The 27,030-nt window shown below is 35.0% G+C and overlaps 1 protein-coding gene across 1 annotated transcript in view; it reads left to right on the top strand.

The window, feature by feature from the left end:
* Positions 1 to 1,873: 1,873 nt before the first annotated feature.
* The window catches only part of LOC110109869 (molybdenum cofactor sulfurase), a gene marked incomplete at its 3' end in the record, with an annotated part of 42,704 nt that continues 17,547 nt past the window's right edge, over positions 1,874 to 27,030 (top strand). The window contains 5 exon segments of the mRNA XM_020841078.2: positions 1,874 to 2,309; positions 2,411 to 2,509; positions 7,121 to 7,179; positions 18,481 to 18,641; positions 22,051 to 22,208. Coding sequence (XP_020696737.2) covers positions 2,198 to 2,309; positions 2,411 to 2,509; positions 7,121 to 7,179; positions 18,481 to 18,641; positions 22,051 to 22,208 — 589 coding nt within the window.

Raw genomic sequence — 27,030 nt, 5'->3', positions numbered from 1 at the left:
ATATATGTTTGATTCTGTTCTGGTTTATGTACGGATTTGGTTTGAAGTGTTTGGTTTTGGATTCTGGAAGTTTTGATTGGAGGTTTGTTGCTTTGCTGAGCTGTTGAGCTCACCCTTATTTTTCTGCGTGATTTTTAGGTTCTGGGAAAGGGAAGGAGGTCTTGGACTAGAGTTCAGAGTCAGATCAGTTATAGGTATTTTGCACTTTTTTTGATTTTTGTACAGTCATGGCTTTTCTCCTTTGTTCTTTCTGTCAGCCATGTACTGTATTTGTAGATGATTGTTTTGAGGAAAAGAAAAATATAGATGATTTGTTCCGCTGCATTTGATGTTACATAGTAGCTCTGTGAGTCTGTTTTGAGTTGAAATATTTGGAAGAATCAGTTCCGAAGCAAATTCCAAAGCCAGATCCTGGTCTGTTTGTTCGTTAAGCTGGTCGTGGCCCGGTGCGGGCGGGATCCTTCCCAGTCGGGTCGGGTCGTGACACTCCGGGCGTCAGGTGGTGGTTTGGAAAAACTCCGGCTGTTAGGTGTTGATCCGGTAGAACTCCGCCATTAGGTGGTGGTCTGGCAGAACTATGGGCGACAGGTGGTCGAGGAGGAGCTAAGGGGAAAGATCGCTCTCTTGCTATCTTCTTTGGGACCACTTTTTAAGAGGAATGATGGGTATATCTATAAATTTTCTAGAGTATCATAGCCTATAAATATGAGGAAGATCAAGGGTAAATGGGGAGTAGTTTGGATGAACAGCTGATGTTGAATCCCTTGATCGTGGATCGTTTACTGGGGATTTGAATGTCTTAGTGATATCAAAATTCAATGATCTTGGGCTTGTTGGATTCGTCTCGTCGAGCCGTTAGATTCGACTATATCATGTCATATTTGGAAACCGTTTGACAAACCAAATTTTGGTTTGATCCATCCAATAATGCTTCAGGTCCTTGATTTGGACCCATTTGGGCTCGGATTGAGTCGAATTTAGCGTCGCTGGGTTCATATTCTCGAGATATTCAGTTTGACTGTAAGTTTGTTGAAATTGGAGTTCAAATGATCCCAAATTTAATTTTGGAAGTTTCCAAATTGATTTTCCTTGAGATTCATGCCCGGTCAATATAATTTTTTGATGATGTATCAGTTTAATTATTCAATATTCTATTTCGGTTGAATTTAAGTTGCCTATATTTGATTCATATAATGAGACTTTTGATCCTTATGAGCATATTGACCATTGTAGAATCATCTTATATATTCAATAAACCTTTAATGCATTCATTTGCCATATCTTCCTTATAACTCTTAAGGGGCAAGCCCACATATAATTATACTCTTTCTTTGTAGGATTATTAGCACCTTTACAAAATAAATTAGATTTTTTATTAAATAAGTTATTGCACATCAGAAGGTTATCAAAACTCGTCCAATCTTTTTATGATATACCAAAAATAATAAGAGACTTATAATAGTACTTTTAAATATCAACTTTTGAAGCATATTAAGCAGCCTATCTAGGGACAAAATAACCCACATAAGGGTAAAATATATAACTAGATTTTTATAATACACTAAGGCTAATTAGCTCAATTATGATGAAATTGAGAGCAATCATGCTTGTAATGATTTAATCAAGTTCTCCTTGACCATGTTAGGATCATAGGCTAGTGTACATTTTCAAAGGTTAATCAAAATATATAAAGAATCCTCATTTTACCCACAAAAAATGTGAAGAATTGATTATTTTATTGAGCAATTAGTAGAGTTTGATTCTTTCATCTTAATTTTAATTATATTATATTATTATATGATATAATAAAAATAATATTTTATATAAATAAATAATTTTTTTTATAGCCGAATCGCATGGTTGGAATATTGAATGTGACAAATTACAACTAATTCTTGCTTAGCTGGCATTCGGATAGGGATGCTTGGTATTCGACAGTGCTCGGTGCACCGGAGGACCGGGAACTACGAAGACGGCCAATATTGTCCCGCGGCAATGCCACATCCGTCAATTTGAGAATTCTCCGACGACTTTGGCGAAGTGGAAGTAGTTTTGTTCCATTCGACAATCCCAATTGGTCGCGGATATAAAAGCTTGGTAGTTCTTTAGGAGATGCGCTGATTAAGTGCCACACTCTAGGGATTGCATTGCAAGTGGTGAAAATCTCTGTTCTTTGGTTTCTGTTAACCTTTGATAGATGGAAGGAGCTAAAGAAGACTTCTTGAGGCGTTTTGGGGACGATTACGGTTACCCTAACGCTCTTAAGAACATCGACGAGATGAGGTCTACTGAATTCAAGAGATTGGAAGGTTATTCATTCTCTTTACGTCGTACTTTTACCGTATCGTCCTGCAATTCCCGTTGCTGTCTCCATTGTATTCCAGTGTTCTTACTTAAGGATTTTTTTTAGGGCTCGCTTATTTGGATCACGCTGGAGCAACTCTCTACTCGGAGGCCCAGTTGGAAGCCATTTTCAGAGACTTATCAACAAAAGTCTATGGAAACCCGCGTATTCTTCAATCTTTGTTCCTTAAATAACAAACTGCACACAAAAAGAAAATTATTGAAATAAAGCTTAATCAATGATGCCAAATATGTGTAATTTTCAGGAAAGCATTTCATAATTTTATTTACCATACATGTGCATATTCTAGTTTCCACTAACATCTACAATATGTTTCTATGATTCATGTTTTTTTTTTTTTTTGAGGTGTTCTTACAATATTCTTGTAAAAAAATCATTCTTCAAGGAACGTTAAACAGATATATTGTGCACTGATTTCATTGTTTGAAGAAGTTTTTGTGAGCTCCTAGAGGAAAGCTCTCAATGGTGTTCTTGATGATTAAACTTAAGATACATTCCCAAAAGACATAATATTATTATAACTAAACTTCCTCTGATATGGGTAATAAGGTTTAAATTTAAGCATTGTGACTTTCTAATTGCATAAGCTACCATAATTAATACTATCTTTATCAAGAGAGCTCTATATTAAATAAATTATTTGGTTTCAGCTTTAAAAACACTACCTCTATAATGATCACTCTCAAATATTTTTGTTATGTTATGGTGTTTTATGCATGGGGCATATGTATGAGTATGAATGGTAAAACCTATTATCCTTTGGTTCCATTGCCTAGGATTTACCCAATAGACCTAAGTTTAAAGAGTCACGAGCCATGAATATGATGGTATTCATTGGACCGAAGTTATTTGTTTGTTATAACTTCTTAGCTTTGAGTAAGTGAGCATGAGCTTTGAATGTTGGTCATCTTATTAGCAATGATGGGTTACCTTATTCAAGGCAATACCTAAGGTCTAGGGTTGGAGTGAATTGATTAATACGAAAGTTTGTTACCTGTATGAGTGGAGGATATATTTGTTTGGTTTGAGATCAACTTTTTTTAGGGTGAATTGGTGCTTAAGCTTTTATTTGGAGTATTTGTTTACATATTACTCCTCGAGATAACAAACAATTTGGGTTTCATTCAACCGCATGGGATGCAGACTCATTCATGTTGCATAGTAGCCCTCTGGTTGGAAGTTATATTTGATTGCATTCACCCCTTAAGGAAGCAAAAGTTGATTTTGTGTTAACCCGTAGCATGAAAGTTAGGGTTGATGCCTTAGTTTCTTTTTGGATAAAGTGTAGACCATCCTTAGTAATCCACACAATGCTTGTTGTCTTGTCACTGTTATCGAATCTTGTAACTTTTTATGCTTTAGTAAATTTTTTGAAGAGTTGAAAACCTCAAGTAGAACAATATTATTCTGCTAGAGTTCTCAACACTAACCAAGAAGGCTGGTAACAGGACACATTTATGTGAATTGGCACGCTTTTTGAGATAACTCAATAGGATTAAAATGTCCTGAAAGCCTAGTTGTCAAACAACTTGATTCAAGCCCAAAGTTTTTTCCATTCTCTTTTAAAATTTTTAAATACCTCTATGATTTTTATAAAATTTTGGGGGAAATTTCATAATTTATTAAAAATATTTTATTTTTTTGAAGTAATTGAAAAATTGAATTTAAGTTTTTCTTCTTGGCAAGGAAGATGATCAAATTTGTAAATTTTCTAGAAATTTTTAAGATTTACTACATTTTTTTTTTCAATAATTTAAGCCTCTTTTTGTGATTTTTTTTTATAATTACAAAATATCCTTTGGGGGTGATATGCAATTTTTTTAATTTTATTGAAGAATTGAGATGGTCAAATTGGATTAGGACATTTTTTGTTTCTTGATTTGCACGTGGCTACCTTGCTAATATGGTTCAAATATGGGTTATCACATATAATTAACTTAACATGCCATGTCACTTGGTGGGACACTTGGAAGGCTACCGTATGATGATGATGATGTGGCAGTCGTATTGGACAATGACAACCCTGCTTATGCTAAATTCGTGCCTTTTTGGGTTATTGGCATTCAGAGTTGGGCATGTCATATTGAGTTTGTCATTGACCCATGAAGTGGGACAAAACACAAAACTTATGAAATAAGCTATAAAAAATCCAAAAAAACTTTTGAAATTTCATTCAAAGGCAAGGAATCATGCAAAAAGTATTATGATTGCAGGATTTTATAAAAACATTCATGTTGAATTTAACTTGGTGTCTTTAAAAATTTAAAATGTTTACATACTTTGAGGAATGAAGCTTGGTATTGTATTATTCTATGTTGAATGTGAGATTTGACTCTTAATAGGATGTTTATAGTAGCTATGGGTGGTCGTACTTATTTAAGGCTAATTTATGTGAAGCTATGAATTGAAAAAGTAATTTCATGAGAATGATTTGAGTTGTGAGGGGTAGTTATGGAGTGGGGGTTGAATAGTTTTTAAGAAGAGGAATAATTTGAGGAGTTTTTTGATAAATGAAGATAAAAAGAAAGAGCTGGGGGTGGTGGAGGGGGGATTATTTACTGTGCATATTAATATTACAAGGAGAGTGAATATGTTGAATAAATTAATTGGGAGAGATATAATTCACTACTGTAATTAAGAAAAAAAGGGTTGTTGGTGTCATATGTTGAAGAGTTTGGAAGGAATTTTAGAGAGAGAGAAAAAAAAGATTCTTCATTCACTTTCTCTCTTTTTATAACAATTTTGGGACTATAATTTTATATTGATTGGTAGACTATACTTGGCACAATCATTTTCTTATTTATTTTCGGTAGATTTTATGAATCCTCAATTTTCATTATTTTTTTATTATGTACTGCATGAAGTGTTTAATCTATTCATGATTCATCATAAGTGATTGTTTGTTTCCAAGCATTTCAAATATATATGTATTTCAAATTTAGAGTAATTTAAATACATTGTATTTTTATTTTTTAAGTTTTGATGTTTGCTTGCAAAATAAATCATGAAATTAATTTTTTGTGTTGGTTGGCTGAAAATGAAATACATTACTCTAAGGCAGAGATTGTGGCCTCGATGATGACATAGATGGTTGGGATGATGACAGGTTGCTGGCTTAGGGATAGGGTTGTGGGGGGACGATGAGGTTGGGGCTGTGCGATGACAATTCGATCATGGCAAGGTAGGGTATAGTGAAATTGTGGATGGCAAGACTGCGTTGTGTCTAGAATAGTGATATCGAGATTGAAGACGATGAGGTCATGTGGGGTTGGGGCCAATGATGTTGAGGTTGGGAACAATGAGATCATGCGGGATTGGGCCAACAATGACAAGGTCGAGCCGCCATCGATGAGTTTGGGGATGGTGAGATAAGTTTGAGCATGACATGCATGGATGATGAGGCCCGAGCTGTGGGTTCCCTGTATTTAGAATTCGATGAATTCCAAATTTGTCAAAATTAGACTTTTGGGTTATTAAAACCCACATGTTTGTTTTATTTTTAATTAAATTAAAAAAAATCGAAACATGTATATTTTTTACTCTACACACCTAATGCACCAAAATAATCAAACTCTATATCACTTTGAAAAACTTATATATTTATATTACCTTAAGTCTATCCCTTGAACTTTCTAATCTATCAACACTTATTTTATCTACTCATTTAATTAGTTGCTTTATATCATTTGTTGTGCATGTTCAAACTAAGTATATTTTTATTTACTAAAATTTTAGTAGATGTAATTCTAATTGTTCCTTTAATATATTAATTTCTTAGTTTATTATTTATATTTTCGCCATACATCCATCTTAGCTTTCTTATTTCCATCATGCTCAACTTAATTTTGAATATTTTTATCATGCACTACTTGTAATCATATGGCATTGTCCAATTGATTATAATTTTATAAAATTTACTTTTAAGTTTTTATGATATCCTCTTACCACATGATACTCTCGAGATACTTCTTAATTTCAACCTATTAGTTTTAACTCTAAAAGTTATAATTGTTGTCCATGTTACAATTCTTTCGTATTATTGATCCATGATACTTAAAATGATTACACTTAGGTATCATTTTATCTTATGGTAATATTGTTTGGTGATTATTAATATCACAATCATTAATGTTGTATATTATATACTAAATCATCATTTTATTAATTCTATGCTCTATATCTTCTAAAGAGTTTATTTTGTTGTTCTAATTTTCACTTATTTCTGGAGATGTCTCACTAATTAGATTAATATCAGTTGCATACAATCAAATATCTCTGGAAAGCTATTATGTTCCAAAAATTTCTAATCAAACAATATGAAATTTGGGCAATTTTATTGTAAGTAAAACTGCCAGGTAGATGGAGGGAGATCCATGTGCCTTCATTCCTTTTAGACTTTTTTCAGTCTCATGGCTTAGGGGTATATTTAGGGTTTCGAGTTTTATTAGGCTAGGATTATGGTATTGGGACTTGTTGTTTTTTATTTATTTAATGTTTAGGCTTTTAGATGATATTTGGGGGTGTGGTGGAAAGAGAGAGAGAGAGGTGGGTTTGGGAAGAGAGGGGGTGGGGGTGGATTGGGATTGGATTGTTTGGGGTTCTTGATTGTTTCCTTAATGTAATGATTGCTTATGAAACTCTCAAGTTTTGACCATAGCTTAACTTTATATATCATTTCCAAGTTGCTTAGTATTTTGTTTATGTCTTGGTTTTAGTGAGTAAAGTATGTTTGTATGTTTATTTGTGCCAATGCAGATAGCCAGAGTGATTCCAGCCAGGCAACATCTGATGTCATAAGTGAAGCACGTCAGCAGGTAGATTTGAGCCTTTTACCTGATTTTGTTTGAATTTCTATTGTTTGGAATTTATGACATGCTCACTTTAATATGATATTTATGAAAAGGAATGTGAAAATTTCTCCAACTTGTGATCAATCAGCATTTACTCATGAATAACAGTTATGCATTACCTAAGAGGCACATAAATGACTATTGTTCTTTGTTAACTTCTTTAAATCGTGTATAAAATGCTCTTTAATCCCTTAGAAAGTAAACCAATACTTCAGAAGAATGCACGACCTCAAATATCACAACTGACATTTAAAGTATGAGTTGGAACTTTAATAGATGAAAATTCTCATTGTTATTTTCCTTTTGATGTCTATGTTGAACTCTAACTATCATCCGACCCCAACTCACATGCATGACCAAACCCGCATGAGCTCCTAGACCGTTTAACTCTCTCTCCCATATGCAGTCAGTCCCACTCACACAACCATTCGCTCCCAAGAGACATGACTATTTGCTCAAATGAAACCATCTCTCGTTTCCTTTATATCGTACGAAGGAATTGCTCCTTCCCATTCATTTGAACTCACACAGAAGTCCAAAGGAACCGCCCGAACTCCCACTCTCTCGATTCACTCTCTTGCACGTAAGGAAGCCGAATCCCAGCTTCCATATCTTCCTCTGCACCCGCCGATCAGCCGCAACCAACTGGCCCTTTCCCTCTCAACGTCTTTGTGCCGCACATAGTAGCCGTGCCCGACCCCTCTCTAGCCCGCTCCATCCAATCCCATCTTCCCTCTCTGCCACACACGCGAACCGGGCCCGCTTCTGCGACCTGCATCCAGATTCCACCACTCTGTCGTTCACACGCATGTACTCAATCTATATCTCACTGTACCTTGCCACAGCCAATGCTAGCAATTCAGTCGCACGCTAGACCCGATCCAATCTTCTACAACTACAATCTGTTCTGATCTAATCGATCCTTCACGTTGACAGTACTAAAATAAAAAAGTATAGATTCTTTCTTGATTGCTTGCTTAAATGATAGGTACACTTTTGATTTGAAGACATGCGTTGTCGATCTTAAGTACGACCAGGAATGCACAAATTGAAGCCCTCACATCGTCGATCTTAGATCCTCCCTTTGCGGCGAGTGGGTGTTGAAGGCTACCAGATTTTTGAGAATTTTTTATAAATTTAAAACTAAATAAAATTATTTATGAGCAACATGTACTTGATTTGAATATCTGCATTGTCGATCTCAGGCCCGACCAGGAATGCACTGTCGATCTTAGGCCCGACCAGGACTTAATTTCAAACAAAATTATGTCATTTTTAAATGATAAAAAAATATAAAAGATAACTATCATTTCATAATTAATTAAAAAAAAAAATTTCACAAATTTCAATTAATTTGAAATATGGTAAAAATGATCTGATTCAATTTGAAATTGACTTGACATATGGTGCATGCAAATCAAGCTACTCTCAAATCATAAATGATAGTAATTACATAAGCAAACCATATACTAAACTCATTTGTTGAAAAACTTGATTAGAACACTTATGGAATTATAATTTATAGATATATCCTTGATGAAAAGTCCTGACAGATGATATTGTATATAATATTGAATTTTTAATTCAAACCAATCTATTGTATATTTCAACTTCAAAGGGATATTTGATAATGAGTACCTTCCCTCAAGAAATGCATACATCAATACATATAAAGAGACTTCTATTGATTTGAAGAAGGTTCAATGCTGGAGAGAAGTTGTAGTTGTCATTGATCAAGAGTGAGAAATTGACGTTCCAGAGTGCTATTATTGTTGATAAGAAGATTCCATCTTCTATGTCTACAACTTTTTTTATTAGTAAATTAGCAGATCCTGCTAGCAATTGTCATCTTAAGATAAATAGGTCCGCATAAGGTGAAGGAAATGTGGAAAGTACTATTGAATCAAGTTGTTAGAGCATAATTACAAGATCATATGATATAAGCAACTTATGTTGTAATGATAGAAACAAAAGACTCTTACATTCAGCTAGGAATATAACTTTGGTGGTAGATAGCAGCATTGATAATGTTCACACAAGCAAATCTTACACACCATTAAACAAATTTTAAATTCAAACATAATACTAAAGTATATTACAATAATAAAAAACACCCTGCATGTGCTCCGATGGACGTGCTAAATTTGCAAACATTAATGTCTGATAATGCTGCGCGGGGGTTAAATGCTCATCATCAACATCAACATTAACATAAAGACTTTATCCCACTACGTGGGGTCGGTTACATGAATCATTTTTCTCTATTGTGTCCTATTAAATGCTCAATAATATAAAATTTTGTTTTCAAACTAAACAGCTGCATGTGCTCCGACCGTTGCTTTGAACTCTTAAATTCAAGGTCGGAGAATGCCGCGCCGCTCAAATTTTCAAATTTCATTCTCCTCATTGAAAGGACCAGAGTTGACATGACTTGAATTAACAAATGAACGCCAAATCACAAAGATTTAACTTGACTTTCATCTTACCTCGATGATGGCTGTATTGAATATTTATCTTAATCTGAGGGGACTCTACACTTTCAAATGCCTCTAAATTTTTACAAAATACAAATATTTTCAAATGATTTTTACGTCACCTCGATAATGGCCGTGCTGACAGTAAATTTCAACCGGAGGGGTCAATTCTCAAAGCTTATAAAAACTTCAAAATCTAATAACTAAAAACTTAAAATTTAAATCCATCCGCCTCTCACAACCGTTTGTCGAGGGTGATAAATTTGAAATTAACTTCAGCTCATAAAGAGCGAATGACGTGTTAGATGCATCACTAAGAGTTATTCTTAAATAATTTCTCTCCAGTAAGGACATGACATATGCAATTTGATCGGGTGATTTTGTTGCAAAATGACACCACTATATTATAGTCATGCCAAAACCTGTATGTTCCCTTCATGTCATTGAGTAATGAATTATAGGATGTACTCGATAGGCACAAAGCCCTTTTGTTAGTTAAGGTGGACTCAAATGTATCCCCTTAGACAAACACCACCCCATATATGCAAGGTACATTTGGACGAAATAACCCATGACTGCTGAGAAGGATCCTTCTATCAGGTTGGGTTGACTACCTTCTTTGACTAAGTAGACCAGGGACCATGACGGCCTGGGACGACAGAACCATGGGATCTTGATCAGGCTCGCATTCATTCCCCCAATCACCTATTTTAAGTATATAGTGATAAATTTCAAATCATAAATTTCAAAATTCAAAACCAAATTCAAACCCTAAAATCGTTGCTATTATACGTTGGGTAATCAGTGTCTATCTCACGACTAGCCTTAATTGAAAGTTCTCTCTCGTTATTGGGAGGGGTAATTAACTGTAAGGGCTTGCTTCTATGAGAAACCAGAACTCAGATCATAAAGTCCTCGCAAAATGAGGGCGAAATCTCTTGGTAATATCTTATGTAAAACCCAAATGTACCTTCTAAATTTTTTTCCCAGAACCTAAATCCATTAAAACTTTCCCCGTCCACAAAAGATGGTGCAGAGAGGCTGGAGCATGAATTTTCGGAGCCCACAGTCTAGTCATTGCCCTATCAAGCCAAAACCATCCGTAAGCGTACATGCATTTTATGATTATTAAGGTGCTAGCTTCTTAACTGTTTGAGATGTTCAAATGAGGAGAGATGCCATTCAAGGTGAAGCTCAACCATATATCTATACACATATACATACACTCCACATTGCTCTACTTAGCATGAGCGAAATCTCTTTTAAATTACATTCATTAATAATTATTTTGTTTGTGATGATTAGCTATTATTGCTTTGTTCTGATGCTACTAAGTTGGAATCCTCTCTCACAAGAGATTGATCCTATTGAATATGTGGAAGGCATGAATCTCCTTTTGATGAGGAAGCAGCAGGTTCAGAAAACCATCTGATGGAGGATGTTGCTTTGCACTGCACATAAATCTAAACTGAGGCTTGAGGTTAAATTTGAATTTAAGTTTGATTATGTACCCGAGCAACTTATGTCTATTAAAGCAACTAATTAACTTTAGACTAGTTGTTTTGTGAACCTTAAAGAATAATCTATTCAAATTCATCCTGTGACTACTATACGATTTTGTTTTTGGTTGATAATTACTTGAATTTAGATTATAAGGAGAATTTCATGTAATATAGGGAGCTGCCAAGGAGGTTGGAATCATTTCTAACAACAAGCTTCCGTCTGATAGCCTTAGTGATAATGATTATTTCATTAAAACTTATATGCGCACCTGGCAAGGCTATTGATTATCATTTATTGTTTTATACTTTTATTAGTTTGATGTATTTAAGCAGCGGCGGAGGCACAGTGGGGGCACTGGGGGCATGTGCCCCCACTGGCCAAATGATTTTTTTTGTTTTATTTTTGATAAAAAAATATTTATATATAAACATAGATTAAAAGTCTAATAGTTTCCGCCAATGCACAAAAAAAAAGAAGAAGAAAAAATCGTCTCTCCTCATCTTGACGTTACCGTGGTCGTCCTCGTCTCCGATCAAATTTTCGCATCGGCGTTCTCTCATCCGCACCCATATGTTTTAACTGTGAGTAGCTCCCTCTCTCTCTCCGTAGCTGTTTATGAAAACCATATTAAAAAATTATTTTGTTCTCTCTAATACTTTCGGTGTGTGTGAAAGGTCATCTCTCTCTAGCTGTCTAGCATCCATCTAGCTGGTATGTGCCAAAAAGAATTTTAAAAAACAGATTTTGCTCTCTCTATTATTTGTATTTTTATATTGTTTTCTTTTCGCCAAATAAATTAGTTCTATCTTAAATAAAAAAATTGTTAAATTAATTTTTTTTAAAACTAAGTAGTACAATTTTGTTTAATTTTAAATAATTTTTTTCCATATAGTTTTTATTTATTTTTGTTCACTCTAGTAAATTTTAAATTTTATATGAATTCATTTTTTAATTTGTTTGACCATTCTCGAATGAGTGCATTGTATTTATGTAAATTCCAATCTCTTTGAAAGAAATTTTAGATAAGAATGTTTAATAAATTAAAATTTGGTATATTGTCAAGAGGATGATCGCAATTTTTGATTTAATGTAAAATATTTGCATATAAATTACATTATATTCAGTAAAAATATTTTGTTATGTTGTTCAAATATGTTTGTTCTCTTATTTAATAATATATCATCATATTTTTTTGTCATAGATATGGAAAAAATATTTCAAAAGAAAGGCTCAAGTTGTTGAGAAAAATATTAATTGTGTTGATACTAATACAAAGTTCAAATATCTTCCTGTAGAAAATTTTGATGATTTATTGGTTAACCTTGGATTAAGAATTTCTTTTTTAATTATCATCATAATGATAGGATATAATGAGAAGAACATACTTATTAAGAGGTCCTTGTCAGCCTCGAGATTACGAATTCCCACAAATACAAATTGGAAATAAATTACATAGGGTTTAATAATTACAAAACATGGTTAGAATATAGTCCCATCAAAGCTTCAGCTTATTGCTTATTTTTTATCTTTATAGATCAGAAATAGGAACCAAGCAAGTGGTAATAACTTCGACATAAAAAGATTTTGAAATTGAAAAAAAAAGGAAAGATTTCAAGTACATGTGAGATGAAAATGGTTGAGGGTTCTTTTCAATATTGATAATTTGTGCCCCCACATAAAAAAATTTCTGGCTCCGCCCCTGTATTTAAGGAATACTTATTTTCTTTTCTTCAAATTATTTAAGGGTTCATTTGAGCAATAAGATTTGTATAATTGCTTGAACATTTTTTTGATAAATGGAACCTTAGGCTTAATTTATGAGTAATGAAATGATTGAAATACTTTTGTTATCGGCGACTGTCCCTCAATTTCCAAATCTCTTCCCATCTTCCTCTTTGATCATCTTTTCTTGTTTTTTTCTCTCATTTCACACTTTTTTTGGTTTTCTGTCTTCTCACTCTCCTTTTTTTTTAATTTTTTATTTTTATTCTCTTTAACAATATGCGATGCAAAGTTTTAAGCTTTTAATGATTTATATAATAGATTAGATTCTAAAGTGAGTGAAAGATATATGTATAAATCAGCCAGACAAAGAGGAGTATTAATGATTTAGTTCAAGTGAAGTGCATTAAGGATGAAGATGAAAAGTGTTTTCTTAGAAGATGATATTCAGCAAAGGTGGATGAGATATTTTACTAAGCTTTTCTATGAAGATTGTGAGAATATGTTTGACTTTATTGAACTTAGCACTCTAAATAAAAATAGAGATATTTATTTTTATCGGCGTATTAGTAAAACTGAAGTTAGATAGACTTTAAAGAAAATGAAGTGTGGAAAGTGGAAACTATTGGACTTGATGATATTCCAATAGATGTGTGGAAATGCTTAGGAGATGAAGGAATTTCTTGGCTTACTAAAATTTTGAATATTATTTTGAAGACTAAAAAGATGCCAAATGAGTGTGTTGATTCTTATTTTTAAGAATAAAGGTGAAGCACAAGATTGAGCGAATTATAGAGGAATTAAGTTGATGTTTCATACTTTAAAACTTTGAGAGAGAGTTATGGAGCATAGGTTACGACATGATACTAATGTTTCTCAAAATTAATTTGGATTCATGCTGGATAGGTCTACTATGGAAGCAATTCATTTATTGAGAGAGTTGATAGAGAAGTGTAGAGAGAATAAGGAGGATCTACATATGATATTTATTGATTTTGAAAAATCATTTGATTTATTGATTTTGAGAAATCATTTGATAAGTTCCAAGAGAAGTGCTATGGAGAGTTCTAGAAAAGAAAGGGGTTAATAATGCTTATATTCAAGTCATTAGGGATATGTATGTAGGAGCTGTTACTTGTGTTCAAAGTTCAAACACAAGGTGGTTTGACCAATTATTTTTTTATTTTAGTTAGATTACATCAAGGATCAACCTTAATCCATTATCTTTTTTCTTTATGGATGTTCTTACTAGATATTTGCAAGAGGATGTACCTGATGTATGCTTTTTGTTGATAAGACTAGAGAGGGAGTTGAAGGTAAACTCGAATTATGGAGGTCAATCTTAGAGTTTAAAGGTTTTCGTTTGACTAGATCTAAAACCGAATACATGGAGTGCAATTTTAGTATTAATACCTCTAGTGGCGGGGGGGGGGGGGGGGGGGGGGGGGGGGGGGGGTTGTGACTTTGAGCAATCAAGTCATTAATAAGTGCACTCGTTTTAGATATCTTGGGTCTATTGTTCAGAGTGATGGTGAAATAGATGGGGATATTATTAGTAGAATTCAAGTTGGATGGTTGAAGTGGAGGAATGCTTCGGGTTTGTTGTGTGATAGTAAAGTACCACTCCAACTTAAGGGAAAATTTTATTAGATGGTGTTGAGACCTGCAATGCTTTATGGCGCATAATGTTGGCCATTGAAAGAGAAGCATAAGATTAAGTTAAGCGTTGCTAAGTTGAGGATGCTCAGGTGGATGAGTAGATTTACTCTTAGAGACAAGATACGAAACGAGCATATCTGTGAAAAGGTTGGAGTAGCTCTAGTGACTGATAAGATTAGAGAGTCGCCTTAGATGGTTTGGTCATGTAAAATGGTGGCTTTTCAATGACCATGTTAGGAGAGTAGATATATTAAATTTAGTCTATGTTAAGAAAAGGTAGAAGTAAACCTAAAAAGACTTGGTTAGATAATATTAGAAATTACCTTTCTTTATTAGATTTAAAGGAGAATTTTACTCTTAACAGGACATTGGAGAAAAAAGATTCATGTAGCCAACCCCACGTAGTGGGATAAAGGCTTGATGTTCTTGTTGTTGTTTTATTATCTTTAACCTTCCTTCTCTCCTTTGTCTTCTTTATATTTTTCTGCCTTGTCATCTCCTTTTTTTTCAGCTTGTTATGCTTAAATACCCTTTGCACGTTAAAATCTATGCGACATCCACTACAACTATTCTGAAGAAGTCAATGTTCATTGAGTTTTCTCCCACGCTATTATATTTTGGTATTAGAGGAACATGATTCAGTCATGCAAAGATGAGCAGAGGTTTTTCGCTGCCCTTCTCTCCTTTGACTTCTTTATCTTCCTTTGTTTTTCCCATTCACTAGGCAGAGAACCAACTCTATCCATCATTGCCACTGCAACCTAAATTAAGATCTAGCTTGCAACTCCATTTCACATCCATCGCAACATAACTTGCACAATTTCCTCCAGAATTTCCTAAACATCCTCCTTCAAAATTCCTCCACCAATGTCTCCAATCCGTTTTGCTTTTTTTATTTCTAAATTGAATTGAAATTCAAAATTTAAATTTAAAAAATTTTAAATTCAAACTCTTTTCCTACTGTGATTTCGGTGATCCAAATCAAGAGAGACTTGGACTGGTCTGCCTTCGGTAGACTTGAGTGAACCTTCTCAGACTAGTCCAACTCATCGACTGACCTTACTTAGGCCAATTACAGTGAGTAGATGACAACTTTCTTCTGTCCATAGTGAGTAACCAACAAGGCAATGTGAGTTTCATTATATCGGCTTTCTACCGGATGAATTTACTATTTTACTTCATTGTTGTAACATTTAGGAGGCTTTAGATTCACGTAAAGGAGATTAGCGTAGTAAACAAATATTTGAATTGTTTCTTCTTAACGTGTAACTTAGCTTTGATAAGGTGGTTTTTTTTTTTTTTTTTTTTTTGCGTTTTTGTGGATCTATTTGCACATCCTTGGTCCGTCTCTAGGAAAGCTCCACACCCCTTAATTGAGTGTCCTTTGTAGACCTGCCTGCGACCTAAGCTTGTTTAAGAAAAAAACTAAAGGGATTACTTGCAGTCCACTCTGAAATCCCTTGAAAGCAGTAGATTACGTTGCCATTTTGCTGCATACCGCTATATGACTGATTTGTGTTGCTTTTAGCATTGACTTGAATGCTTTATATGTTGATTTGATAGCTATATAACTGATTTTACAATCAGACAACTTCTTGATATCAGATTATAATTCATATTGCCTGGATACATTTGTATCCAGGAATATCTTGCTTGTTGCATTCCTTATGTCTATGCATTATTGGTGTTAACATTCATCATAAATGATGCAAGCAAAAATTTGGGAAAGGCCCCAAATTTTTGCGAGCAAAAGATTAACTTCCTAGGATAATAAAAAATACACAAAATACTCAAAAAGACACTTTTATAATATAAAAACGACACTTACAACTCTTGACACTTACAAGACGCTTACAAAAGGACTTACAAACTTAGACACTTATAAACGACACAATAAAGACACCTAAAGAAGCTTTGCCTTGAGAAGAAGGATACAGGTGGGGTGGTCACTTGTGGATAGGAGGAGGTTAGAAGTCCGTGACGAAGGATAGGAGGACAAGCTCGCAAGCTTTCCTAAGAAGGAGGAAGAAGTGGCATAGCTCGCAAGCTATCCAAGAAAACTCTCAGGTTTCTTTCCAAAAATCAACACACAACAACCTTTTTTTGACAATAAACACCACATATTTATAGGAGAGAAAAGGGAGACAAATAGCCACATAAAACCTTATTTAAACTAATTAACTAAGGGGAAGAGGAAGGCCAAAAGACACCACAAACAGCCCCCAAAATCTGCACAGAAAACAGGCCAAAAGACACCACAAAAAAGCCCACAAATTATGCATAGAAAACAGGAATTAAGGGGGAAGAAGAAGGGACAAAAGACACCTCAAAAGCCCACATAATCAGCAGAGAAAACAGAGAGAAAAAGCCACGGGAAACTCAGCCAGCAAGCCACGGGAAGCCCAACCAGCAAGCCACGGGAAAGCAGCCAGAGAGGGACCCGAGGAGCCAACACAGGAAACGGGGCAGGGGATTCACGGTAAAGCAGCCAGGGAGAAATCCCAAAAGACAACCAGCCAGCTTTTATTCTCAAATAAGAAACCAAAGAGACACAAGAAGGGGAAGAGACAAGATAAAGGAGGGGAAACCAAAGAGACAAAGGCAAGGGGAATGAACCTAATTAAAGCCAAATTATGAGATGACTAAGTAGTGGGAAAGCATTTATGAGCTGATTTTTAGTAGACGAAATTAAAGCTCACCAAAATTAAAATCCTCCTCCCCCCCCCATCCCCAATAAACATTGGCAATATAACCATGGAACTTGCAACACTTGGAACAATGAAAGCTCATGCAGGCTATTTTATAATTTCACCATTGGTAAGGGATGAAATGAAATCTATTAATAATTATTTAACAGTGAAATGTGAATTATCTATTTTTTCTTCATGTTTTAGTTCTAGTTACTTGCATACGGTTTCTAATACATGTGTAAATACCTTATGGATATATTTATTTGATTTCATTTGGGAAAACAAGAAAAGCATATTATGGAATCTCCTTAATATGAAATTATCCTTTGTTGCTTTCAATGTAATAGCAGGTGCTTGGCTTGATATGGCATGTGTCGGATTTGTATTATATTTTTGCCAGAGGATATAAAGTTATAAACTATGCTTTTTTAGTTTGTTTGATCAGTTTTTTGCTATTTTCCTAGACTTTGCACTGCTTCATCTTCGTGATATTTATGTTTTTGTTTTTCTTTGTTTGAGTAGGTTGAGGAGGCCTATCAAGTATAGTTTAATTTCTGATTAAATGCTGTGGCCTTTTAGTTTTAATAAAGAGATCATTCCTGATCAAAATTTATTGTTTTATTGTTCAGGCGTTCTTTTCATTTATTTTCTGCATTTCTGTCATCGTTATGTGCTATTTTATACAGACGGAAAAATCAGCTAAAAAAAAAAAAGATCTGTTTGGGTTTCATTCGTACTTGTTCATAAATCTATTGGGTTGATTTGGTTTAAATTTTGGGTTTTGGTAAATTGAATAAAATTGAGCCGAACCAAAGAACGCTACACATGATTTATATGATTTATCTTGTTGAGCCATCTAAATAGAAAATAAAGTGCTTATAAAGTTTATAACTCAACGAAATCTCTTTCTTATTCTAATTCTTGCTAATCTAAACCAATCTGAAATATCAGTAGACCTAACCACCCCGAACCATAGGTTTTTTGGTTTTAATTTTTTTAAGTTTGGTTTTGGTTCTATATATAATGGTCGGCTGAGTTTTGGATCATGATCAGTTGGAGCCAAATTGAACCTTGCTCATCCTGAATTTTGTATTAAAATGCTTTGTGAGGATCTTTCTGATTTGCAAGTGATCTAACAATCACTACCCATTGTTATCCTTTATAATATTTCAGTTTTTTTTTCCTTTCATTCATATAACATTTTCTTTTTGGGTCAGGTTCTGACGTATTTTAATGCATCTCCGAAGGACTACAAATGCTTATTTACTTCTGGAGTTACTGGGGCTTTGAAACTTGTTGGTGAAACTTTTCCTTGGTCAAGTGAAAGCTGCTATATGTACACGTTGGAAAACCATAACAGTGTTCTTGGGATAAGAGAGTATCCTGCTAATGTGGGACAAGTAATTTTACATTTTCTAGTACCATCTTGTAGGCTCTAGCTTTCTTATATATATTATGAATGTAAGAATTTAGCAATGGGGTGGCTAACAATTTTTTTGCTTATTGATTTTATTTTATGAATTTGTAATTTTGGAGTGAAAACTTTCTATGGAGTTCAATCAAGATTCAAGCATCACCAGTAGTTTGGGTTGTACAGTGGATTATTCTTTATGATACTGCATAACCAAAGACCACGGGTATTTGTTTTTGGTAAAATGAATTCATCATAATTCATTTTAATGTATTGAAAAAAAACTCGTTTTAGCAATCGACATCTTAAAATTATAATTTGTTCTCCATTGTGATTTGTTAAGTAGGAGCCTAATTTATAGCCTATGAAGAAACGCCTTATGTAGACTCAATCACGGATAAACCTTTCATGATATAATCATCTTGGGGATGGGGATGGATGGTGGGCGGGGAGCCTCTCTCTTGGAAGTTTGGCAGCATAGCTCTTGAAAGGCATCTGATATTTCTGAGTTGACATATATATATATATATATATATATACTTACTTTCAGTTGCCCTAGTTTTTGTTTTTTAAGAAGAAAATATGATTTAGCCATTAATTTGGTGAACCTATATGCAAGTTTTCTTGTATTCCGTGTGTTTATATTTTTTGAATTTTATTTGTTCATGGTGATTTGAATTAGGTCTTGCCTAATTTTTGTAAGGGTAGTGGTAGCAGGTGATAATAAAAAAAGGGTGAAGCAAGTCCATTTACAGATGTAATGTGGCGTGCTAGAATTGTGGCAAGACCGGCCACTTGGCAAAGAATTATATAGCAGTGAAGAAAAATGTTGATAAGAATAATGATGTGGCCAATGATGGTACTGAAATATATGATGCTTTAATTTTATCTGCTTATTGTCTTATTTATCCTTAGGTGTTAGATTTAAGTGTTTCTTTTTATACTGTTGCACTTCATGAAATTTTGGAAGACTATGTTGCTGGGAATCATGAAAAGTTTATTAAGTTGATTTTGAACCTTTAGACGTTGTTAATGTTAGCAAAATTAAATTAAAAATGTTAAATTGGTGGGTTTGGAAGATCATTAAGGTTAGACATATGCTGAAGTTGGCATGTAAATTGCTTTAGCTGTGCAATTTAATGGTGAAGGTCATAATCTGATTTTTAATAGTAGTGGTTGAAAAGCCACAAAGGCAGCCTTGGTGTTTGCTCAGGGAAACAAAACTGGAAAGTATTACATCACTCTTAAGTTATATAAATATAATTATAGTTTCCGATTCTGATGCAAATATTAGCATATGGAAATTTGGCATATGGCATTATAAGCTCGTGCATATGTGTGAGAAGGGAATCAATGCGCTTCATTTAAAAGGGCAGCTGATGTTATGGTTTACCAGACCTAACATTTCCCAAGCTATGAGAGTTTAAGTTGGTACATGAGTTACCCATGAAAATAACATTAGGTGGTCGTGAAGTGGATTCTTGGATATTTAGGATGTATTACAAATTTTTCTTTATGTTTTAGGAAGTTTGGCTTGTTGCTAGAGGGATATGTTAGTGCTCACATGGTTGGGGATATTGATTGTGTGAAAAATAAGGTATGTATGTGTTTTAGGTGGCGCAACAATGAAAAAAAAAAAAAGGTGGCTCAACAATTTGTTGGATTTCAAAACTTAAAAAGATGATTATGCTTTCTCTGAGTTAGAGTATGTTTTTGTGAGCAAAGCAAGGAGATGGTTTGGTTGCGATTGTTCTTGGAAAAGTTTGATCAGAAGCATGAGAAGAGCGTGCCATATTATGATAATCAGAATGCTATTCATGTAGCATGGAATCCAGTTTATCATGCTAGGACAACACATTCAAGTACAGTATCTTTACATCATGTTTGCTTTGGTGGATGATATTTTAACACTTCAGAAGATTGTTAGGAGCTTGGATCCAATTGATATGTTGCCGAAGGCCATTTTGATCAAGAAATTGAAGCTGTGTGCAACTTAAGTTGGACTTAAAGAGAAGTGCAGGGTTTCTGTCGTTGCAGTGGATAGATAATAATTAATTAGTATCAATGGGTGATTGTTAAGTTCAGGAGCTTAATTTATACCCCACGAAGAAATGTTTTTTACAGATTTAGTCGCAGATCATCTATCATGCTAAGGTCATTGTGGGAGTTGGAGGCGGGTGGGGAACCCCTTTTGGGGTTTTGGGGTGGAGAAAATTATTTTATCAATCGGTGTTTTTTAGGATTTTACAATATTTTTCGGTTGTGCTAATTTTTCTTTTAAAGGAAGGGGTGTCTTTTGCTGATATTGAAGAGATTAGGGACATAAAAACTCCATATTTAATACCATAATGAATTCTACAATGAAGGCAAAAATACCTTGCAATCAATTAGGTAAGCCTGCATAAAATTCTTGGTGTATTGTGTAAGTTTTTCTGCTTTCTATTTTGTTTGTTCTTTATGATTTGAATTTGATTAATTCCCTACAGGGTTCTATGTTGAACTTTACTTTATGCTGTTATGCTTTACTTTGTATGGCTTAGTGTGCATACTTTTCTAATAGCTGAGAATTCTGAGTACTTACTTTTGATCTTTATTTTTGTCATGTAAAGTTACATTTTGCATTGGAAGAGGTCTTGGTTTTACTACTTTCAAACCTCGTAACAAACTCTCTGCAAAAAAATGGCTAGATGAATGTACACAAGCAGCTCCAGCACAATTCTGTGCCTTGTAGTTTTGTGCCACATGAAAACAAAAGATTCTTCTAATTTTGATGACACATGGTTGTCTTGTATTTTATAATTTCTATGATGGGTGATCTTAAACGATTGCATTATTTGTTTTGGAAGATTACTATTATTGAGAATTTGAGCTTATATGCCCACAAGTAAACACATGCGTAAAGAATTGGACCATTATTTTTTCATGTCCATTTGAGCAGTTAACATGTTTCATCACTTCCTGTCTTACATAGTTCTGCTGGCTTTTTATTCAACCATTATTCTGCTGGCTATGATTGATTGGAAATTCAAACACCAAACCCTACTATATAAAGAAATAGAAAAGCTTGATGAAGAAATGGAAAAAGGTTGATTGATAAATGCCGTGAATTATAGCATTGTCTAATTCTTGACTTTTTAACCTGAAATGATTACCAATATGTTGTGAAGGCTTTGTTTTTAAGAGCTCATTTTTTTTTTCTTTCTAAAAGTTAGTTGATACTTATGCATTAGCTTCTATTATTATCTTTGGATTAAGTCGGTGCTTTGTGAAATCGCCCAAATGTAGCAGGTGCTTTTGGTGTTGACATTGTGATTTATTTTCTCTTCTTTAATGTCAGCTCTTTTATACTTCATAAAGACCCTTAATGGAAATCCAGATATGCTCTTGACCTTGGAGCAACAGTTCTTGCTGTTGATATTGAAGAGGTTGAACATCTAAGAAGCCCAAAACAATCCATCCATATCCTTAAACACTCGACACAGAGGAGAAGTGAAGCCAACTCCCCAAGAGAGATTCAGAATGGTAAATGTTCAGGTATATTTTTCTGCTTGAAGATGAGTTAATAACAAAGATTGATTCATTTTTTATATTAGTTAGTTGATCAGGATTAATTTTTCAGGAAATCGGCTTTTATGAAATTTTCTTTCATAGCCTGTTATTTCCTTGTTAGGGTGAAATGTGTACAACGTTTTAATTTGAGTGATTGTATTGATATGATTATTTTAATAATGGAAAATGTTTAATCATGTAGTGCTTGATTCTGTATCAAGGTAATGTTTTCTATTACCTTCTAAGTTATGTGAAAATATCTTACATGCTAAGAACGTCTCTAAACTATTGATTGTGATGGACGCCTAAGCTTTGAAACAATTGGTGGTGGAGAGAGTGATGATTGGGGATTTGGTTAGAAGAATCACAGAGGCTAATTTCGGATTTGGTTGCCAACATTAACCAGTAACTATAGGGAAGGCAAGCTGCAACTATAAGGAAGCAAAAAAGGCAATTGTGCTGTAGATTGGTTGGCCAATGCAGACATTCGGTTGAAGGAAATCGGTCTTAACTGTGGGAGATTCAATTATGACGGGAAAATGGGATACCTTTGCATCATATTCTTATTTTTGGCTTGCTAGGATTTCCTGCTTGGTGGGATTGAGGATAGTTGAATTTGGTGTTCGTGAACCCAACCCTTGATGTTTGTATTATGGTCTCATAAGAGCTGAGATTGTTTCAGGGTTGGTTGTTTGGTGCTTGATGTTGGCCATGCACGATGAAAATAGAAAGCAAAAGTGCATGTTGTCATGCATAACCCTCCAACACGTGTCGATTGAACATCCAAATTGTTGAAATGGCGTCCTTTCTCAAAAAGAATTGTGCCAACACATTCGGGGCAACAATAATAACTAAGATCGACATCCATATTGGCTGAGGTCGTCGATCAGCAGAAATCAAAATTTCACGCTTGTGGATTGAGGCGGAGTCATCGTGTGAACAACGACGATTTTGCGAGCGAGTCGAAGCACGATTATTATAAATAAATATTTATCATTAATTAAATAGACAAATTGTTAATTTTGTAAAAAAATTATTTAACTTATATATATATATATATATATATATATATAAACACCTAAACCCTAAATTCCATTTATATATCTTGTAACCCTCATTTCGCACGCGACTCCAAGGCAAACACACCCCCTTTCCTCTGGGTCTTTACTGCTCATGTGACTCATGGCCGCCGCCACTGCCAGCCTGACCCTAGCTTGACGTTGCTGCCGACCAGCCCTAGCCGGTCACCTCCCTTGTCCCAGTCGACCACCATCACGATCTCCTCCTCCTTCCTCTTCTTTCTTTTTCCGTTCCTCATTTTCTTGCTTTCTTCCTCCATTCTTCATCTTCTTCCTCCACCTTAAACCCAAACCCTAACTTTCTCCCTCCACCTAATCTCACTCTTTTCTTCTATACACATCAACCACTTCTTAGAAATCACTGTATCTAGCCCATCAAAACCTTAATTCCCTCACACTTTCTCTCTCTAGACCTCGAGAGAGAAAATTGATTCTCTCTCTAACTCACCTTTATTTCTCTACAAAACCCTTATACTCTCTCCCTACACTTCTCTCTCTATCTCTCTCTCTCTCTCTCTCTCTCCCTCCAACTTCTCCTCTACTTCTCTCTCTAGCCTCCACCCTCTAAAAAATTTGCGCGCCGCCATTGCCCCTATTTTGCCCTCGTTATCCTTGCCACTGTGCACTTTAAGATATAACCCACAACTTTAAAATCCCAAAAATCCTGGTTGTGATGGGTTTGACGCAACGATGCATTCGATGCGCCGGGTGAGCCTTGTGTGCGTTTTTTTTAATACTATGAGGTACATAGCTGTCAATGGCGCAAAATAGCGCGTGCCATGGAGCACGGCGCACCTACGGTGCCATGTTCATGGCGAGGCGCATGTGTTTAAAATAGCGCGCGCTATTTGCGCCACATGTGAGCCATGACGCATTGCGCAAAATAGCGCGCCAAATTATTTTTAAATTTTCGTATACTTATGAATATTTTTTATATTTAAAAATATATCTATATTTTAAGATAAACGACTATTCATTGCCCTAATTTCACGAAAGATTTTCTGTTTGCTGCATCCGCCGAACACATCCCGTAGTCCCTAAGTCGAGGTCGCTGAATCTATCCCGAAGTTGAAGGTTTTTTGTTTTCTATTTGCTGCATTCGCTACTTCCGCCGAATCCAGTCGAATCTGTCCCGAAGTTGAAGTCGTTATTTCCGCCGAATCGTCCCGCAGAGCAGTGCTTCTGCCAAATCCGCCCCCTCCGTCTGTTCCAATAAAAAATCTTACCAGCTGACTCTGATTTGCAGCCTCCATTTGTTCCACACAGCTATGTTGTTTTGCACGGCTATTTCTTACAAGAATTTATAACTTAACAGGTATGCTTGGTACCGTTAGGTACATGCTCGGTACCGCTAAGTAAATGCTCGGTACCGCTATGTATATGCTGGATACCGCTCGGTACCGCTAGTTACTTGCTCTGTACCGCTCGGTACAGCTAGGTACCAGCTCGGTACAACTAGGTACCAGCTCGGTACAACTAGGTACCAGCTCAGTACAACTAGGTACACGCTCGGTACACACTCGGTATTGTTAAGTGCATGCATGATACCGCTCGGTACCGCTATGTAAATGCTCGGTACCGCTCGGTACATGCTCGGTACCACTCGGTACAGCTCGGTACAGCTTGGTACAACTAGGTACACGCTCGGTACATGCTCGGTATTGCTAAGTACATGCATGATACCGCTCGGTACTGCTATATAAATGCTCGGCACCGCTCGGTACAGCTCGGTACAGCTCGGTACCGCTAGTTACATGCTCTGTACTGCTCGGTACAGCTCGGTACAACTAGGTACACGCTCGGTCCTCCATTATTCTAAAGTTATGTTATTTCATGAAGAATTTGTGTACATCTTAACTTAAATTATAATGACATAACAGGAAAATTATTGATGGACAAATATCCTCACATTTATTGGACTCCTTGTGCTGCTCACTGTTTGGATTTATTAATGGAGGACATTTTAAAATTCAAAAGCTAAGGCGATGCTTTGAGAAAGCAGTGGCAGTACACAGTTTTATATATTCTAGGCCTCGCTTACTTGAGTTAATGAGAAGGTGCACAAATCAAAGAGCACTTGTCAAACCCGCAAAGACTCGCTTTGCAACAGCTCTGAATATTTCTTCAATAACCCTGATATTGCCAAGGATAAGGAAATAGCTGATGGTCTTTATCAATGTATTGGAAGATTATCTCAAGATGTAGCTGAAGAAGATAAAATTAGTAATGAATTAAGTTTATACATTAGGGGTGAAGGACTTTTTGGTATTCCTCCAGCTGTAAGACAAAGAACTACCCGATCTCCAGGTATCATTATTTACAAAAAATTAAGACTGATTTGTTATATAATATTGAAAAAAAAATTCATTTCTTCCAGCTGATTGGTGGTTGGCATATGGACAAGGAGCTCCCAATTTACAAAGCTTTACTATCAAAGTCCTAAGTTTAACATGTAGTTCATCTGGATGCGAACGCAATTGGAGTATTTTTGAACATGTAAGTATTTTACAATGTATGTGTTGATTTTTTATATATGTTCATAATATAGTAATGTAATAATATTTTAATTGCAGCTTCATAGCAAACGAAGAAGCAAATTGGATCATGGTCGCTTAAAGGATTTAGTTTATGTGAAATATAATAGAGCACTGATTCAGAGATTCAATCATCGTGATGTCATTGATTCTATTTCTTTGACTGAGATAGATGATGCAAATGAATGACTAACAGAAAAATTAGATGATGAGTCTGATGAAGAAAATGACTTTATTGCTGGAGAGCAAGATTTAACTTGGACAAGTGTTGCTAAAGCTACTAGTGTTTATGATAAAAGCTATAATATTCGGGAAAGATATAAAGAGAAAGAGAAAGAATCTTCAATTAGGCATGATGTTGCTATTGAGAATGATGATGAGGAGGGTGATGAAGAGGATTATGAAGTAGGAGACAATGTTGAAGAAGATAATGAAGCTTTTTTAACATTTGATGATGATGATGATTCCCAAGAAGAGTAGATTAAATTCATATTTGATCTTTTAAAAAAAGATTGTAATATTTGAATTATGAGATATTTGGATGTTACTTAGTCGAACTTATATATGTTATGATTGTATTTTATTATTATGATAGCTTGTCTTTCATTTTTAATAATATTTCATATTCATGCTTATTATTTTATATTTTTTATATAGCTTGCGCCATGTTCAAAATAGCGCGAAATGGACCTTTGCACCATGGTGCGCCATTCGCCGTTAACAGGTATGATGAGGTAAAGTCCTATGTATTCGTGACTGTCTTTCTTGATAGGCGGGGAAATACTGTGATTTGAAAGCATGTACCTGAAGACCCATGCATTATCTTTCTTGACTGGTAGAGTTAAAGATTACGGCCATGTTGTCACCCCTTACTAGGGGTGTAAGTGAGCTGAGCCGGCTCACGAGCCTGCTCGAGCTCGACTCATTTATGGGCTCGCGAGCCGAGCTTATCGAGCTCACGAGTCGAGCTCGAGCTCGTTTTGTAAACGAGCTCGAGTTTGAGCTTGATGAAGCTCGGCTCGTGAGCTCGCGAGCCGGCTCGAACTACTGTTTAATTTTTTTTAAATCAATAATTTTATTACATTTGAAAAGTCTAAAAAAAATTAAATCTAATATTCAACGATAGCTTAATAAAAATATTCTAGAACATCAATACCAATAAATGCTAATAAATGAAAAGCAGCTTTTGAGTTA

Source organism: Dendrobium catenatum, unplaced genomic scaffold (genome assembly GCF_001605985.2).
Source record: "Dendrobium catenatum unplaced genomic scaffold, ASM160598v2 fragScaff_scaffold_716, whole genome shotgun sequence".
In the NCBI taxonomy this organism is placed as follows: Eukaryota; Viridiplantae; Streptophyta; class Magnoliopsida; order Asparagales; family Orchidaceae; genus Dendrobium; species Dendrobium catenatum.
This window is presented reverse-complemented; position numbering and strand designations above follow the sequence as displayed.